Genomic DNA, 17,686 nt, shown 5'->3' with positions numbered 1-17,686 from the left:
TCTCTCTCGACCTATCTCTCCTTTTCTCACATCACATGCAACCATACAGTTCCATGAAAGTAGGCCTATTACATTTTCATCTTTTTCTTCATTTTGTGTATATTTTGTTATTATTGTTATTTTTCTATATACACTGCATATAACTGTAAAGTGGTTATGAAATCACAACAAAAGTATGAAAATATGAGTGGTAACATTATCTTTAATCCACATCTACTGATGCAATATCGACAACAACAACAAATTGAAATATAATAATAATAATAATAATAATAATAATAATAATGTCAACGAGAGGCAAATAAGTTTTTAACTTTAAATGCCTACTTCCAAGGTATATAATAATAATAATAATAATAATAATAATAATAATAATAATAATAATAATAATAATAATAATAATAATAATAGCCTTATTAGTCCACTCCAAATTTTATTAAACCGAAACGGAAATCAAAATAAAAATTAATTAATTAAAAATATAATTCTAGGGGTATGGCTACTCAGGAACTATATTATAGGTTTTCCCGCCCAACTTCGTAAACTTAGCATCCGAATTAACGTTACGTTCATTCAAGTTCGTGCGAAATTGAATGACTATGTAGATCAACATTCAAAAAGCTAATTGCGTCGTTCAATTTGATTTAGTAGCATGCGATTTCATACTCTTGTCACGGAGAAGTGCAAAACGAGCATTCAATTTAGAAAAGCGTGCAAAGAGCATTCAAATTCGCGCCAGACAGACGGTGGTATGTATTCGAGCATTCAATTTCGTGATTAGTCATCCATATGTGACATTTGTGCATTGCTTTTCATTTGATGTTAATTTGTCACTTAATATACTTCTGTTTGAATAATTTAATGCTAAGTTTACTAGTAGGAATGATTATGCGTATTCGTTAGCAGATATATGTCATTACACAGGTAACTGTCCCCAGAGAAGGCGCACAATTTGTGACTTCTCTTCTTCTTCTAAGAACAAGCTATATAATTATACACAGATCCTGGACAGCGGTAGAGTTGAGCTTTAGACATGGCCATGATGGAAACAAAATACAATGATGAATAAAGAAAAATATGTGAAATGAAAGGAAAGAAAGATTACCCACTCAATCCAGATTGATAAAAAAAAAAACATTTAAAAAATAACCTCATTTATAATGAAAGATATGAAGACATGACTGTATAAAGAAATGTTCATCAAAAATAAAGATCGACAGAAAGAGAAAATATTGAATGCAATATAAATATATCAGACAAATAAGAAGATTGTATAATGTGAAATCATGTCAGAAAAGATCGTAGAGAAAAATAATAAACAAATGAACATGAAAAAGTGAATATCCGAATAAACATCGAGCCTCGTACAATAATTATGAGGTCTAGTTTTAATTTGAATGACCCGATTGCAAAAGAGGTTGCCCATAGACGAAAATGAAACCGCAATTCGACAAAGAATTGTCCTCCCACTCAACTTTGGCGAAATTGAATGACGCTAACGCATTTCCAAATTGATTGAACCAAACGTTAATTTGAATGTGCTTGTTTCGAAAATTCGGTGACTCGAAACGAAATTGAATGCAAAAAGTTTAAAAATGAAACAGGGAAGCAACGAGTGGAGAAAATTTGCTCGAACATGAATGCACGTTAGTGAAATTGATCGCTGCTTTGACGAAATTGGCCGGGAAAACCTATATCATGAATAATTACACTTTTTCTCTTTACAAATGAAATTAATATAAAATATGTTTAGTTTTGTATGCATATATGTGAACATGAAAAAAAGAGGCATAATTTATATACATGTTTATCCTAATCACGTGGTAAATCTAAATCTAATGCGAAATCCCGCATAAACAATTGAAATCATTTCACCTTTTCATCCAAAGTCCCCTAATAATGGGTACCATCTTCTGCCAAAATGACCCTTACAAATGGGTATGGGTTTAGACGCTTCAGCCGCACACCCCCGTTCAAACCAAATTTGAGTACCTTCCATCTTATTACATCTTATAAAGAGGAAAAAACCCATTCCTGATGGGGTTATAAGCACATTCTCATAACAGCAGACGGAAAAGACCTTTGATAAGTGACATAATTATAACTATAAATGCAAGCGAGCGAAGCGAGCGACCTTTGGGGGATATGAAATTAGGGGCACGTGTAATGATGAGAGGAAAAGGGGAAACTTATCGAAAGGGATAAGACACTTATTAGAAAAGAAAAAGGAGCCCGTGTCAAAGTACAATGGGTAATTATCAGAGGTGAAAATGGGGTACTTCTTACACCTAAAAAGAGTGGTGGATCCAGGGGTGGGCCGAAACGGCCGTGCCCCCCCCCCTATTGGCGACGCAAAAAAATTGAGAAGGAAAAAAGAGGTAGAAAAAAAAGGCGCGTAAGCAGGGGGGGGGGGTCGAACCCCCCTCAAATTTTTGTCAAGTTGTCAAGTTGGTCCTGATGTGTATAATGCGTAGACCAGGGGTTCTCAAACTTTTTCTTTGACGGTCCAGAAGCGATTTCTATGAAAGCTGTAAGGTCCGAAATGACACTTGTATACTGAAGATAATGAGGCTTGTTTTTGGTCTATATCTGATCCAAGGAGAATTGTTACAGTTTAAAAAAAAACAGAACCACCAGTGCTTCCACTAGTTTAAATAGAGTTTCCTGAAAAAGAACACCCAATATCCTGGAATTTGAAAGAATTTTCTTAAAACTTTCAAAATACCTCTTACGTGGATTTCTTATTTGGATGAATCGCTATGACGTTTTAATATATATCAATTATTGAGTGGGCTTATTTTGCTTTCTAATAGATCCATACAACATGGCAGAGCTTGAGGGGCCTGGCAGAGCCTTTTCAAGAGAGAAATTGTCTTTAGGAGAAAAAAAGAGGTTATTTCTAAAATGAAATGAAAGGGATATTGACTTTCAAGAGAGAAAATTGTCTAAAAGAGAGGAAGAGAGGTTATTTCTAAAATGAAATGAAAGGGCTCTTGTCAAATAGCCCTTTCATTTCATTTTTTCTCTCGAAATAAACCCCTTTCTCTCTTATAGACAATTTTATGAGATGGCATCTTCAATCTGAAGCCTTTTTGTGCTCTTTGAAAATGGCACACTGAATGGGGGGGGGGGGGGGCAGTGCAATTTAAATTTCAAGGGATGGATTAGAGTTTTTATCGCTCTTGAAAGTCAAATAGCCCTTTCATTTCATTTTAGAAATAAACTCTAATACATTCCTTGATATTTAAATTGCGCCGCCCCTATTGTGTCCTCTTTTTAAAGAGCACAACAGAGCCCTCAGATTAGGCAGCAAGTAGCAAAACAAACCCGTAACACTGGACACAACATTCAATGGGATGATGCCCATATCATTGAGTTTGAAACGCACTTCTGGTCAAGAATGGTAAAAGAAGCATCTGCATAAAAAGGATGAATCCTTCACTGAATAGGGATTCTTGCTATACACTTTTACCTTTGTGTAAATGATAAAAGGTCCACGGGCGTGGTTGTCAGAAGCTTAAATTACATAAAAACTCTCTCCAATTTTGCAGGGGGAGAGCCTTCGTCGGGAGTCTTTAATAATAAAAGGGATAAATCCTTCACTGAATAGGGATTCTTGCTATATGTTACCTTTCTTCGCTCCAGTGATCTCGAGGCAGCAGACAGCAAGAAATTGTGTAAATAATTTGCTGTTGCCGGGAGTCTTGCATGGGGCGGAGCCCCAGGAAGTTCTTGAACTTTATTTTTTTTTAGGAAATTCCAAATAGTCGTCATGAGCGATAGAAATTGTAATTTCCTCCCTGAGAGTCACATAACCCCTTTCATTTAATTTTAGAATTTAATCTCTCTTTCTCTCTTAAAGACAATTTCATATAACTTCTGTTTTCGTATTGTTGTTCGTATTGTGGGTTCACGTGCCCCCTAACCTGCTCATCATTAGTCTTGCACCTAATTTAAAGCGACTAAGAGAAATTTCCCCTAAAGCTCGCTCGCTCGCTCGCATTTATAGATGATACAAATATATGTCACTTTAAAACAAATGCTTTTTCAGTCTTCCGTGATGCTTATAACCCCATCATGATTTGGTTTTTTCACTCTGCGACCTCACAGATCTTACATTTTTTTGTCGCTCGCTTTGCTCGCTCGCAAATGAATATTCAGACAATCACACTCAGCCGAAAGTGTGATGCTTAAGCAATAACTTGTATGATATATAAAGAAAAACAAATATTGAAATCGTCCCTGATAATGGAATCACAATGAAAGGGTATATACCAATGTCTAAAAAAATGTATATTTTCGCTTTGAGATTTCGCTTTGTAGGTGCCCTTTTTTGTTGGTGCTTTCCACTTTGGAAATAGCTCCGCCGCCCCTGCTTACGCATTAGCGCCAGCGTTAATTTCACGCTTGCGCGCACAGGGGGTGTCTGTGTGTGTGTGTGTGTGTGTGTGTGTGTGGGGGGGGGTTCCTTTCTAGCTCTGAAGCTGATTTTTTTTTTACCTAGATTCGTGCGATTCGGTTAATACTTTTAGAGGGAGTCTGAGGGGTGATGTGCCCCCCTCTGAAGCTGACATTTTTTGGATTTGGATTTTTGAAACTGGATTCGTGCGTTTTGGTTAATACTTTTTTGGGGAGTCTGATTCGATTTCAAAACACCTGCAGTTAATGCGGGATGGTGTTGCAGCCTCTCTTTCCCCGAAAATTTAAAAATTACCAATATGCATTTGTTATATCTTATCTCGTATATTTTGGTGACAATTAACACTTTTCACAACATACATAAGCTCAAATTTCCGCTCACTCGCCAAATTATTAAACCAGGAAATAGATATTGGGGCAAGAGGCTTCAGCCCCCACTGATGGAAATGTCAAAAAAATTGCGCGCTAGCATAACTTGAAAACGGGGAATGTTGATATCGGACAAGAGATGTGACGTGAGCATGTCCCCTTTCCAAAATAATTGTGCCCGTTTGTAGGTACCAGTACACTATTAAAGTACAGTATTCTAATATGACCTTGTTAGTATTGGTAAGTTTAAATAACGGTCTGCGCGAATTTCGAATTTCCGCCCCCCCCCCCATTTGTGCATTTGTCGACGGAAAAGAGGCAACCATCAGATTTTGATAGGGGCATTTATGAAAAAGGGATAGATTCCTTAAAAGAAAGGAAAAGGGGCATGTATCATTGTTAAAGGGGTAATTATCGGAGGTGAAAAGAGGCACTGACCTTAAATGAAAAGAGGCACTTATGAGAATAAAAAAGGGACACTAATAATAAAGGGATATATGCATTTGTTGAAAGAAAAGAGGCACCAAGTAGATTTTAATAGGGACATTTATTTGAGGTGAAAGGGGGTTTTTATGAAAAAGGGTAAGGGCACTTATAAGAAGGAAAAAGAGCATTTATTAGGAAGGGAAAGCGGCACGTGTCAAAATAAAACGAGTATCTCTCAGAATTGAATAGGGTCATTTACCAGAGATGAAAAGGGGCACTAGCATGAGAAATAAAAGGGACTATTTTCTTCGGTGAAAAGGGGCATTTATGAGAAGGGACATGGGGCACATGTGAAAATATAAGGTGCGCTTATCCGAGTTAAAAAGATGTAGTTATTAAAATGGGAAGGGGTAATTCTTACAAAGGAAAAGGAGCACTTGTCAAAGTAAAAAGGGCACCTCTTAGATTTGAATAGGGCAATTATCAGAGGTGAAGGGGGTGCTTTCTAGGGTACTTGAAAAAGTGGGAGGGCACTGTGCCTCCCTGGCCCCCGGGAGCGCCGCCTCTGTATTTGCCTGACTATAATGCTTCCACACAAATGGCAATGCCCATCCCTCCCCCTACGCAGATAGCAGCCAAGCCCTTCTTGACATTGGTCCTTTTCATGGCGTTTATTAGGGTGACCACGATGCGAGTTCCTGACATGGCTAAGGGGTGGCCCAGGGCTATGGCTCCCCCGTAGATATTGACCTGCACAGAGAGAGACAGAGATAGAGAGAGAGAGAGGAAGTGAGAGAGAGCGTGCAGAGGGAGAGATGGAGGGAGGGGAGGGGAGGGGAGGGGCAGAGAGAGGAGAGAGAGAGAGAGAGAGAGAGAGAGAGAGAGGAGATGGAGAAAATGAGAGAAGAGATATAAAAAAGGAGAAACATAAAGTCCATAAAGTAAACAGGGACAGAGAAATGACGTACGAAATGGAATGATAGAGAGAAAGAGAGAGAGAGAGAAAGAGAGAGAAAGAAGAAGAAAAAAGATACGATCAATAAGTCGTGTAAAACAAAACTCATAATTCATTTCAAGTTTATGATAAAACTCTAATCGTTAGAAGAGTATTTCACCGACTAATAAGGTTCTCCATGCTATGTACGTTATAAGCTCTGCTCTCATGTGTATTTCGGTCTACTTAGATGAGTTTATATTCTGTAAAATATACTGCAAAAGCCTTGCATACAGCTAACAGCATGTTTGCCCCTGAATTGTTATTTGTTTAAACATAAAATTATTCAAAATTACCTTTGACATGTCAATACCAAGCTCCTTCGTGACTGTGAGAGCCTGTGCTGCAAATACCTCATTCAACTCAAATAGATCAACATCACCAATGTTCCAGCCTGCTTTCTCAAGCTAACATGAAAGGAAAAGAACAAAAACAGAACAGTTAAGATAATGAGTGATGCATTCTGTTTTTTTCCTAATAACTAAACACCTTAAACAGGCACTTTATTTGTGAACATATAGTGCCATCTTCTTGTACTTTTGCAACACTTTTCCTAGCCGCGATATGCGTAAAACAGGCTCTTGCTTACTAGTTGATATGCAATCATGTTAGATAATTACGAAGATCTATATAGCAGCTTCTTTCAGCTTGAGGTCCTGACTCGTCCTATGAACGATACAATCATAACATTGTAATCTGATTTTGTGCAAATCACGGAGATTTTTACTTGTCATAAACATAAATGCCCATCAACTGATATCCGATGTGGCCTTTTGTCCCTGTCCGACTAGAAAGCCTAGAACACACCAAACTTTCACACTTTCTTACAACCATTAACTAGAATCCCCCTTTTCTGAAAACTTCTCTGTAAAACCATACAAAGTTAGGTGTGATGGTCTGAATATTCATGGACCAGCATGTTCTTTAAGTTTGTTGAGGTGGCACTTCCAGTGTTATTACAATTCTTATGACAAATAAGAACCACAAACATGATCTCAGATAATAATGTCTTCAGCAGTGGAAGACTGGGATGTCCTCAAATGGCCCACCTGCCTCATCTATACTTACAGCTTTCTTGATGGCAGGAATAGGACCAGACCCCATGATAGCTGGATCCACCCCGGCCTGGCCCCACGAGGCTATCCTTGCTAGAGGTGCCACGCCCCTTTTCTGAGCCTCGGACTGCTTCATGAGAACCACTGCTGCTGCTCCGTCATTCATACCTGGGCGAGAGGTAAAGTAGAAGAAGTAGTAAATCTTCAATAGCAGGTGCTTATTTTGTGTTGCTAAACAGTGTTGCTAACAGTTCTGAAACTTGTGCGCGTGTAGATCTATACGAAGAGCATAATATTCCAAAATGAGCTAAATCTACTTTTGTTTAGTTATTGATAACAAAAACATTGTTCACTTAAGTAACCCTCTTTCAACAAAATTATTTACTTAAATTTTGGGAACAATTATGAAAAATGCACCTTCTAATTTGTCCATAGTCGCCTGGAGTTAATGGGTTAAACGCTTGCACTCATGGGTCAGATTTTCCACCAGCTAAAACGAAGGGGTGAAGATAGTGATAGCAAGAGGGTCAAGAGCAACGTGAACTTACCGCATGAATTTCCCGCAGTAACTGTTCCTGTCGCATCCTCGATAAAGCAGGATCTGAGTTTAGCCATTCCCTCGATGGTTGACCCCTTCCTTGGGTACTCATCAACGTCGTACTCTACCGTGGCCTTGCGCTTGCGGCTCTTGGTCGGCACGGTGACAATCTCTGTAGCGAAGACGCCGTCTTTCTGGGCCTTCTCGGCCTTGAGCTGCGACCCCAGAGCGAACTGGTCCTGCTGTTCACGTGTGATTTTCCATTTCTTGGCCAGGTTTTCAGCTGTCAAAATCAATATTATTTTCACAGATATAATATTCCATACTTGCCAACCTTGACCTCCGAGGACATAATGAGGAATATATTACATTTTGCATGTAAATTACTGTCTTGTCCCGTTCTTGATTCTCAGTGTTGGCATCCCCCTTTCCCCCCTATTTTGTATTTTCTTCTGTTCTTACTTGTTAATTTAATTATATTACCCATTATTCCTAAGGATGATTTTAGGCGTCCACACTAAATGTACAAGCACTGCTTTTTAGTGGACCCTTCTGTTTTCAATATCTATTCCTAAATTGTTGTAAATGTTTATAATTGATTTGTAATGTTTTCAATGTTGGAAACATAAATAAACTGAAAATTGAATTGAATTGCATACTTTTATACAGACAAGGAGAAGAGTATAGGGTTCATAACACTGGATTGAAGGCGATCTTAAAAACGAATCACTTCTCCCAAAGAGAAATAGTTGATGGTTCCTTTTTTTGTAAAATCGTATTTGTTCTTTTATTTGTATTCCATTTTTTGATTTCATTTATGCAAGGTATACATGTGGCTCTGTAAGAAATTTGAAAGAGTTTTTCTTCAACACCTTGTCATGTGAACAGGATACATTAGATCTTGAACAAATTTACTGTGAGTACATGAAAATTCATTTTATGCAACGTTTCAATTCACAAAATAAATAACATGACATGACGAGCAACCCAAGAGGTATTTTATTGATAACAAAATACATAAAAAAGCTCTGTTTTAATTATCATTCCAAATAAGGTAAACATCCCTTTGGCAAACATTCAAACATACTTTATACAAACAAACAAACCAATTAATCTATATGCTGTAATTAAAAAAAAAGGGATGAGAGCGCTAAAAGTAAGTAATGGCTAGATTAAAGAAATTATTACCAGATATTACGATGCTCCAGAGTCCAGACACCTTTTTAAAGTGGTCGTAAAGATATACAGGAACCGTATCTTTAAGAAATGTATTACTCCATGTGTCTTTTTTATTAGTAAAGCATTAGTAAGCCTATTCGCAATGACTTTTTCATTCATTCAGCACGGCTCAGGCGAGCCGATCGGGTAAACATGTTTTGTCGCCATCGCAACTGCAGCAAATTCCCCTATTGACCTAAAATTTGGAGGATTGCGGAAAAGGAGGTTTTAATATGTTTTTGTGCAATAATGAAAGGGAAAATATTTGTTAATTCCTTTACATTTGTATTTTACTTTCATTCAGTTTTCCATTGAATGATATAAAGTTGCATTTTCATCGGATAGGGCAGGGGGAAACAAAAGACGCGCGGTGCCACGGATGACTTCCAAGGGGCCTCTTAGACGGTATCTCCATCCATTACACTCTCCCTAGATAATGTACTTATTGTACCAATGTATACCTGTAATTCCCATGTGGTAGTTATTGAATGCATCCATCAGGCCATCGTGTACTATAAGATCAACCAAAGGTTTGTCACTGACGCCGGATAGACCACTACGAAGATGGACTGCATGGGGCACCTGCGGGAGACCAAACAAAGAAATACATCATTAAAAATGGATCTATGACATATTCATCTGCCAGAATAGGCCATTTTTGTACAAAATTCGATGCACGTTTTTGTGAAGTGCCTCGATACAAATAATGTCATTTACACGTCACAAATATATGAAGCTTTATTTCAATAGTCAGAATACTAATTGCATCAACTACGTGTTGTTATATAGGTGGGGGCCCCGCCCCCCCCCCACTCAGTGTTATTTAGGGTACGCGTATGCATGTTCCCTCCTTTTGAAAACACCCCCTAAGTCCGGTGTGTAAAGTCGTTACGGGCCGGATTTTTGGGAACACGCATGCTGTCCCACCGACCCCGGAGTGGGAGGGGGTGGGTGGGGCAAGCGATAATGTATGTCCTACCTACCTACCAACAACGTTTGTATGCAATTGGCATTCTTACATGGCTAAACAAATGAGGCATTTATATCCTCATCATGTGGTAACTGTTTTTTTCCCCTCAACTACATGTAGTCTGATAGAAATCTGCCTCTTTTAATATATCTTATAACCCCACTATTCAATGGACTTTCATGTTTCTACATGTACACTTAGTTTATGCTCTTTTGCCAAATCCTAAATGATCGTCCAAAGATAATGTTAGTACGTGGGTCTTCATGAAACTGAATTTATTCAACCTGGCTTATGCTTTCCTGAACCCTCCGACCACAATAGAAGAATCTCTTCTGCATACAAGTCATCCATAATATACTACTATAATGGTAGTCTCATAAGACTTCAAACCTTCTTGCATTCTGAATCTTCACAATCAAAATCTAATAAAATCTCGTTTTTTTTTATTTGTTATGATCCCCTTAAAACTCAAACAATGAGCCACCGAAGTGGTGATAGATAAATTATGTGCACATATTTTAATACCAAACTGACTCTTGCTTTCAAAATATCTTGCAACCAAAATATTCAATGAACTATCATGTTTCTACACACTTAGTTGATGCTCTCTTGCCTCTTTTCTTCCTGAACTACTATGAGAGGCGTCGCTGTTTCTATAGGCTCAAGGGAACGTTACATCCTGATATATGACCCCAAGGCGCGCCGAGGTACGCGGCGGGCATGGCTAAAATCACGACTCCAATTTCGCCCAATCAGATAACTAGATTTATCCAACATATTAAAGAGAGGTATAAAAGATATAAGATATAATATTTTTTGTTAATAATCATGATTGTTAATAATTTATTTAAAAGTGATATTGATACAAACCGACCTGGCTCATGCTTTCCTGACCCCCTGCAACCACAATGGAAGATTCCCCACACATGATCGCCTGTGCTCCTAGTATAATTGTCTTCAGGCCGGAACCACACAGCAAGTTCATGTTATATGCTGGTACCTTCAAACGACAGGGAGATGTCAAGAAAGGATGTCATCAAATTCCAAATAATCAACAAGGCCATGTAATACACTTACATCCTCAGACTATCAACTAGCCAAATATTTTATTTTATTGCTATAAAGTACTATTACGTCAAAGGGGTTCATCAAAGAATCAGTTTAAATGGACTGGCTCCAGTATCCACACTTTCTTTCTAAGTAGGAAGGATAGGAATAGTTCCTTTGTCATTTAATTTATTTCCAGCACACATGCATGCAGTATGTGGTCCATTTCAAGACAGGTTTCTTACTAATATTTAAATTGTCTCCCCCTCCAGATGTTCAGAACGATTGCAATTCAGCTTTGAAGCTGTGATGGTTTACCTAGTTAATTGTTTGATTCGTTAAAACCTCTTTTGACCGTACTGGCTGTAAACACGTGACCCATGATTACCTCTTTGACACATCAATGACCCCTGACCTTTCCAATGACCTCTATACCCAATGTTTCTAATCATTATTATCACCTCGACTGGTATCCCTGCATTCATACTGGCCTGTCTGGCAGGGTTCTGACCTTGACCTGCTGTGTACACCTGACCCATGATGACCTCTGACACATCACTGCTTCTGACCTTTGACCTCTGCAGGGCTTCCTTGATGACTATGGTGCCCAGATCATGAGCTGGTATAGTTGACAGTACTCCATTCAGACTGCCTATTCACAGTATAGAAGCAATGATAAAACACCATGCATTTACACATTCATCAAGCAATGATAATACTAATACACTGCGTTTATATAGTGCTTAGTCATCGGATTCAGAATCGCCCGCTCACAATGTACTCGCACATTTTCCACTTCTTGAGGAGCATTTCAACCATGTACTATTTTACAGACTCTCACAACTTATGCTGAGCAAACTAAAGTGACTTGCGTATCCTATCGGATACCCATTTAACACCTGGGTGGATAGTGGGGCTGGGATTTGAACAGTGTCCAGTAATCTGCAGTCTGGTGACCTATCCACTAGACCACAACACCTCTACACAGCAAGAATGTTATGACCATTTAAACATCGCTTTTTTATGTGCCTTAAAAAAACGTCAATATCTGTCAAGTGCAGATTTCTTTGTCTTTGGACATGATTTCGACCTTGGATGATAACTGGAAATATCAGACGCTCTTTCTAATATTAGGTAAAATGATTTAGTGGAGTGAAATTCCTGAGAAAGAACTAAAATGATTCTCTTAATTTACCCCATTTATTTTATACACGCAATAAATCTAATCTCAATGTATTGTGAGATCCTATTTAGTGGTCGATACAAATGTTATGACTGAGGAATGGTCAACGATCAAATATCACCTTTACAACCCTAAATGTTGTTATAATTAATTAAATAAAGAACGCACGTGACAAAGTAACAAAGTTTGCAGGAAAAGTTTGCAGGAACCCCCACATCATGGCAATTTCTGTCCGAAGTCGGACAAATACCATACTCCATTTCAACATGTTGACATCCACTTCCCCCAATACACTAGTCGTGGTAGAACGTAGGCTGGGGGCCCCACTGCACTTGGAGCCGACCATGAATAAAACAGAAATTGTCCTAGAATTGAACCCTGGGGCACTCCACATCTTACTACCATCGTCTGTGATTCACATTTTACTAGTACAACATATTGTTTTCGATTACTTAAATAACTGTTAAACCATTCCAATATAATTTCTCTAAAACCATAATATTCCAATTTGTTTGATAAAATTGTGTGATCAGGAAAATCAAAAGCCTTGCTAAGATCTAGAAACAGGCCAATTGGCCAAAACAAAGGCCAACAGGCATTTGTGACCTTATGTATAAACTCGGTGATGGCAGAAGATGTACAGTGTCCCGCTCGAAAACCAATTTATTTAGGAGTAATGATATTGCACTTTTCCAGGAAATTATATCTTATATCTTATATCTCATGAAATCTATTCGTGTAAAATATACAATGTATTCAAAAGTTATAAAATCAAATCATCGACAGGATCTTGTTGATAAGTACAAAAAATACAGAAATGTACTGACCACTCTGCTAAGAAATGCAAAAAGAAAGTACTATTGCGATTTGTTATAAAATAATGTGAAGGATACAAATAAAACATGGGCCATTATCAATGAATTGTTAGCTGGAAAAAACAGATCACCGAGAAGCGCTGAAGTGGACAGACTAATTAAGAAGGTTCATGGAGAAAATATGCAACTTACATCTCAATCTGATATTGTGAATGAATTTAATGACTTTTTTGTAAATATTGGACCGAATTTAGCAGATGAATTGCCGAATACAGATGTAGCATATGGTGATTTTTAGGGCAGAATTATAGAGCAATCTTTATTTTGGAAACCAATAACTGCAGTTGAAGTTAAGAGTCAAGTTCTGCTACTTGATACCAAAAAGGCTTGTGGTCACGATAACATTCCAGTGCAATTAATTAGAGATAGTGCTCCATATATTTCAACATCCACTGGCATATATATTTAACTTGTCATTAGAAACTGGCAAGGTTCCAGATGAAATAAAGATTGCAAAGGTTACTCCCCTACACAAAAAAGGGCCAAGAGAAGATCCAGGTAATTATAGACCAATATCGGTTTTACCTGTCATCGGTAAAGTTTTAGAAAAATTGATAAATATCAGATTAATACAATTTCTAGAAAAAAATGATATATTCTATTACCATCAATATGGATTCCGAAAGAAATATAGCACTAAATTGTCTTTGATCAACTTGATAAATTCAACTTTGAAATCTATAGATCAGGGAAAAGTAACTCTGGGTATGTTCATCGACTTTAAAAAAGCATTTGACACAATTAATCATAATATATTACTAGGTAAACTATCTAGTTATGGCATTCGAGGATTACCTCTAGAATGGGTTAAGGATTATCTCAGTAACCGATTTCAGTTTGTCCAGTGTGGTCAAACGTTATCAGAAAGGCAAAAGATAAGATGTGGTGTTCCACAAGGATCAGTATTAGGGCTAAGTATCGATTGTAACAGTAAATTCATTATTTTTTGTTTTTTGTTAAGGGGTTAGGCTCGACTAGCACATGTGCTATTATCTGGCCCCTTTTACCAACCAATAGTTTCTCTTTCTGTATATGTAATTATTGTATAAAATGTATGGAATGTATTGCTGTTGGTAAAAAATAAATCAAATCAAAGCAAATCAAATATACACGACTATGTACACATTTCTCTAAAATCTTTGACAAAATAGGAAGAACAGACATGATCCATTTTTATAAGTGGGAATAACCGTTGCAATTTTTAGTTTATCTGGGGCAATACCAGTATTTAAAGATAAAATGAAAATGTCACATAAAGGGTAACATAAAATATAAATAACATTTCGCTTTTTATTCACTTACCAATCGCAGTGCGAACGGCTGAAACGATAACAACTGGATCAGACATGATGGCTGATATATTTAGTTGCGGTAAAACCGAATTATCAAAAGTAAAAGAACTCTTTGAAGAGAGATTTAACGTTCTCCAGAAACAGCTGACGCTTAAAAATTAAAAACACTAGCCGCATGGACTCGAACGGGGAAAAAAAAATGAATTCTAGAAAAAAACCCGTAAAACAAAACTAATAAACTGATAAAGATCGTCCGAGATAAGACTGACCTTTGACACAAAACTTTGGACCACTAAAGTCAAAGATCGATTGACGGTAATCGACTTTTTGTTTGTCTGATTCAAGAAGGATATTAAATGAACTACGGGGTTATCATGGTTATCATATAATGTACTTGTTATATTACCCCCCCCCCCTCCAGTGGCGTACGCAGAATTTTTTCAAGGGGGGGGGGGGTTACAATCGGGCCCAAAATTTCGCAACGACTCAGGAAAATATGAAAATCGCGCCGGCCAAAAAGTCACTCAGTGGGGGGGGGGGGGGGGGGGGGGGGGGGGGGGGGGGGGGGTAAGCGGACACTTTTTGTTTTTTGGGGGGGGGGGGGTCCAAAAAAAATCGCAACGACTCAGCCAAGAGGACACTTTTTTTTTCTGGTCTCGAAATTTGTAAATTTGACTATTTGATCCGTTGGGGGGGGGGTAGGTCATCTTTTTTAGGTCAGCCATTGGTATAATTTTAAATTGGTATAAATTTTAATTGTAAAAAAAAAAAAAAAAAATAATAATAATTAAAAGAGGGGGGGGGGGGGTTTCACAAAAATCATACACAAAACATACACATAAAAAAAATCAAGGGGGGGGGGGTTTAACCCCCAACCCTCCCCCCCCCCCCTGCGTATGTGCCTGCCCCCCTCTCCCTCCCTCTCTCTCCCTCCCTCCCCCTCTCCCTCTCTCCCTCTCTATGTCACTTCATCCCTCTCTTTCCCCATCCTCCTCTCTCGATTTATCTCTTCTTTTTCACAAACAACACTATCGTTAACTTTATTGATATCTTTTGTACACACACAGTTCAATCCAAGATTCCATTTGTCATTTTTTATAATCTTAATTTTTTATTTGTGATATCACAACAAAAATAGGAATAAAATGAATGGTAATCTGGTAACATAATCATCATCAATTAACATCTACTGATCAAAATATACAAGGAGACAGATGGGCTTTCTTTTTCTTTACTTTGTCCATTTTATATATAATATGTGTCCAACTCAAGTGTACAGATACAAACAACACTTCATTTCCCTGCACAAGGAGCACAATTTCTATAAAAACTACCATGCTTAATACATTGCCAGTTATACATTGTTTCAAAAAAAAATGCAAGGTGGGTTTCTTGATAACTAAGAAAGCAGTGGTATAGGAAACATTAAAAATAAAAATAGACTTCATGTTATTATTAGCTAATCTTTAACCTTTAGTAATCATATGATTTGTTCCACTGGGGTGTCATCTCAAATTCGTAGTGGGGACATATCATCATTAGTGGAGTCGAAAATGACCCCCTATTTGCAGACTTTCACGAATATTTTCCATGAAATGTGACCCATTTTTGCCCAATGCAAGGTTTAGAATGTGCGCTAAATATAGTCCCATGTTTGGCTTATTGAGTACAAACTCACAAAAAGGATCCCATTTTGAAGGAAATTGGAGTCACAGGTTCCATCTTGAAATATATGACCCTTTTTTATGAAACTTCTTGTTCTTCATAGATAAAAAATTGCCCGTTTTAAAATTCATTTCCTTCACATCTGCAAACACTGAAATGCATGCGATAATCGTGATTATATACCTCACTTAAGAAATCCAGCCATCTGATTGGTCGAATTGCATTCATAAACTTCAACTGTTCCTGTAAAATTCCCGGTAACCATGCATAAAACATTTAATATTTTTAATAACCATGGTTATTAAAAAAATAGGTCAGCCTCCATGGTTACCCCATAGGTTTACATGTTAAAAAATGGTTTGAGCGATCGAGGATACCGTATGTGTGCGAAGGATTGGTCGGTAATTTCAATACAATTGAATCTCGATCGATCTTACCGACAATTTTATCTTGCATTGTTGACATGAAGACGAAAATAAACTTCCAAAAACAAAAAAACAACATCTGCCGATAGATCTTGATCTAAGTTCGTGCCAATATGCATTGCAAAAGTAAAAGAAGGGTGCTTTTGCGAAGCATTCATCACGCCGAAGCCGGTTTCAATCCATTTTAATGTATATATCGTACAAAACTGCCAAGCATATGAACAGCGCGCGATGGCCGAGTGGTGTAAGGCGTTGGTTACAAGATTCATCGCTAATTGTACGCAAGAGTTCGACTCTCACCTTCGACAAAAAAAAAAAAGTATTTTTATTTTTTATTTTTTAGTCTATTTTTTTTCGGCATATAAAAGTATTAATGACTGCTTTAATATTCGAGAAATAGTTGTTTTCATACGCTCTCGGGAAGGTTACAATTGGGCTATTCCCCTCGGCAAGCCTCGGGGAATAGCACAATTCTAACCTTCCCTTGAGCGTAATAAAACAACTATTTCTCTCAAAGCAGTCATTAATACTATAATATTATCTGTATTTTCACAAAATTTAACTATCATGCGTATACAATGTCAATATGAATAGACACCACCAGGATTTCTGCAGCATTTTATTGATGTACAAATCAATTTTCACTACTTCTTGCCAACTAGTGGAGAATACCTGTTGCTATTTTTGTAAAGAACATACCTCTTATCCCCAAGTTAATAGTGATAATATTCTATTAAAAGCAGCAATTCTAGTATATTTTGTACAAAACATATCATTATATAAATATACATGTATCTATATCTAAATATACTATTTCATCTCCACTACATGCACAAACTCAGACATTCTCCTTTGTTTCATAAGAAATATAAGACGTTAGCTTTATCTTTATGTAAACAATACAACATACAAGCACTATGCAAATACAGTGTAGTGTCAATGTTTGCTTTTTCCATGCAAGGAATCGTTGTCATATAAATCATACATGTTGAATACAAATTATTATACAAACAGTCCTGATAGATAAATGTACAATGGCTAGGGAAAGATAGATAAAAAATGCCAAGTATATAATAAAAATTACGATGAGATATCCATTTACCGACAAACCTTGAACTTTGGTGATTATTATGAGAGAGGGATTAACACCCCTTTCATGTTAGGGGTAGACAAAGGTCGAGCCTGGAATCGGTCGGGACTTAAAAACAAT

At 37.4% G+C, this 17,686-nt stretch overlaps 1 protein-coding gene across 1 annotated transcript; it reads right to left on the bottom strand.

Annotated features, from left to right (window-relative positions):
- Nucleotides 1-5,535: 5,535 nt before the first annotated feature.
- Nucleotides 5,536-14,442, bottom strand: LOC115927929 (acetyl-CoA acetyltransferase, cytosolic-like). Its single transcript, XM_030994288.1, has 8 exons — nt 14,397-14,442; nt 11,498-11,688; nt 10,864-10,989; nt 9,481-9,601; nt 7,812-8,084; nt 7,277-7,431; nt 6,505-6,615; nt 5,536-5,964 (listed from the first exon to the last, which is right to left on the bottom strand). Exons 1-8 carry the CDS (start codon nt 14,440-14,442, stop codon nt 5,794-5,796), a joined length of 1,194 nt encoding a protein of 397 aa, XP_030850148.1. The 3' UTR covers nt 5,536-5,793.
- Between the last annotated feature and the right edge of the window lie 3,244 nt (nt 14,443-17,686).

The sequence above is a fragment of the Strongylocentrotus purpuratus genome, unplaced genomic scaffold, assembly GCF_000002235.5.
Source record: "Strongylocentrotus purpuratus isolate Spur 01 unplaced genomic scaffold, Spur_5.0 spur5_scaffold_21, whole genome shotgun sequence".
NCBI lineage: Eukaryota > Metazoa > Echinodermata > Echinoidea > Camarodonta > Strongylocentrotidae > Strongylocentrotus > Strongylocentrotus purpuratus.
The sequence above is the reverse complement of the archived record's forward strand: the minus strand, read 5'-3'. Positions and strand labels throughout refer to the sequence as shown.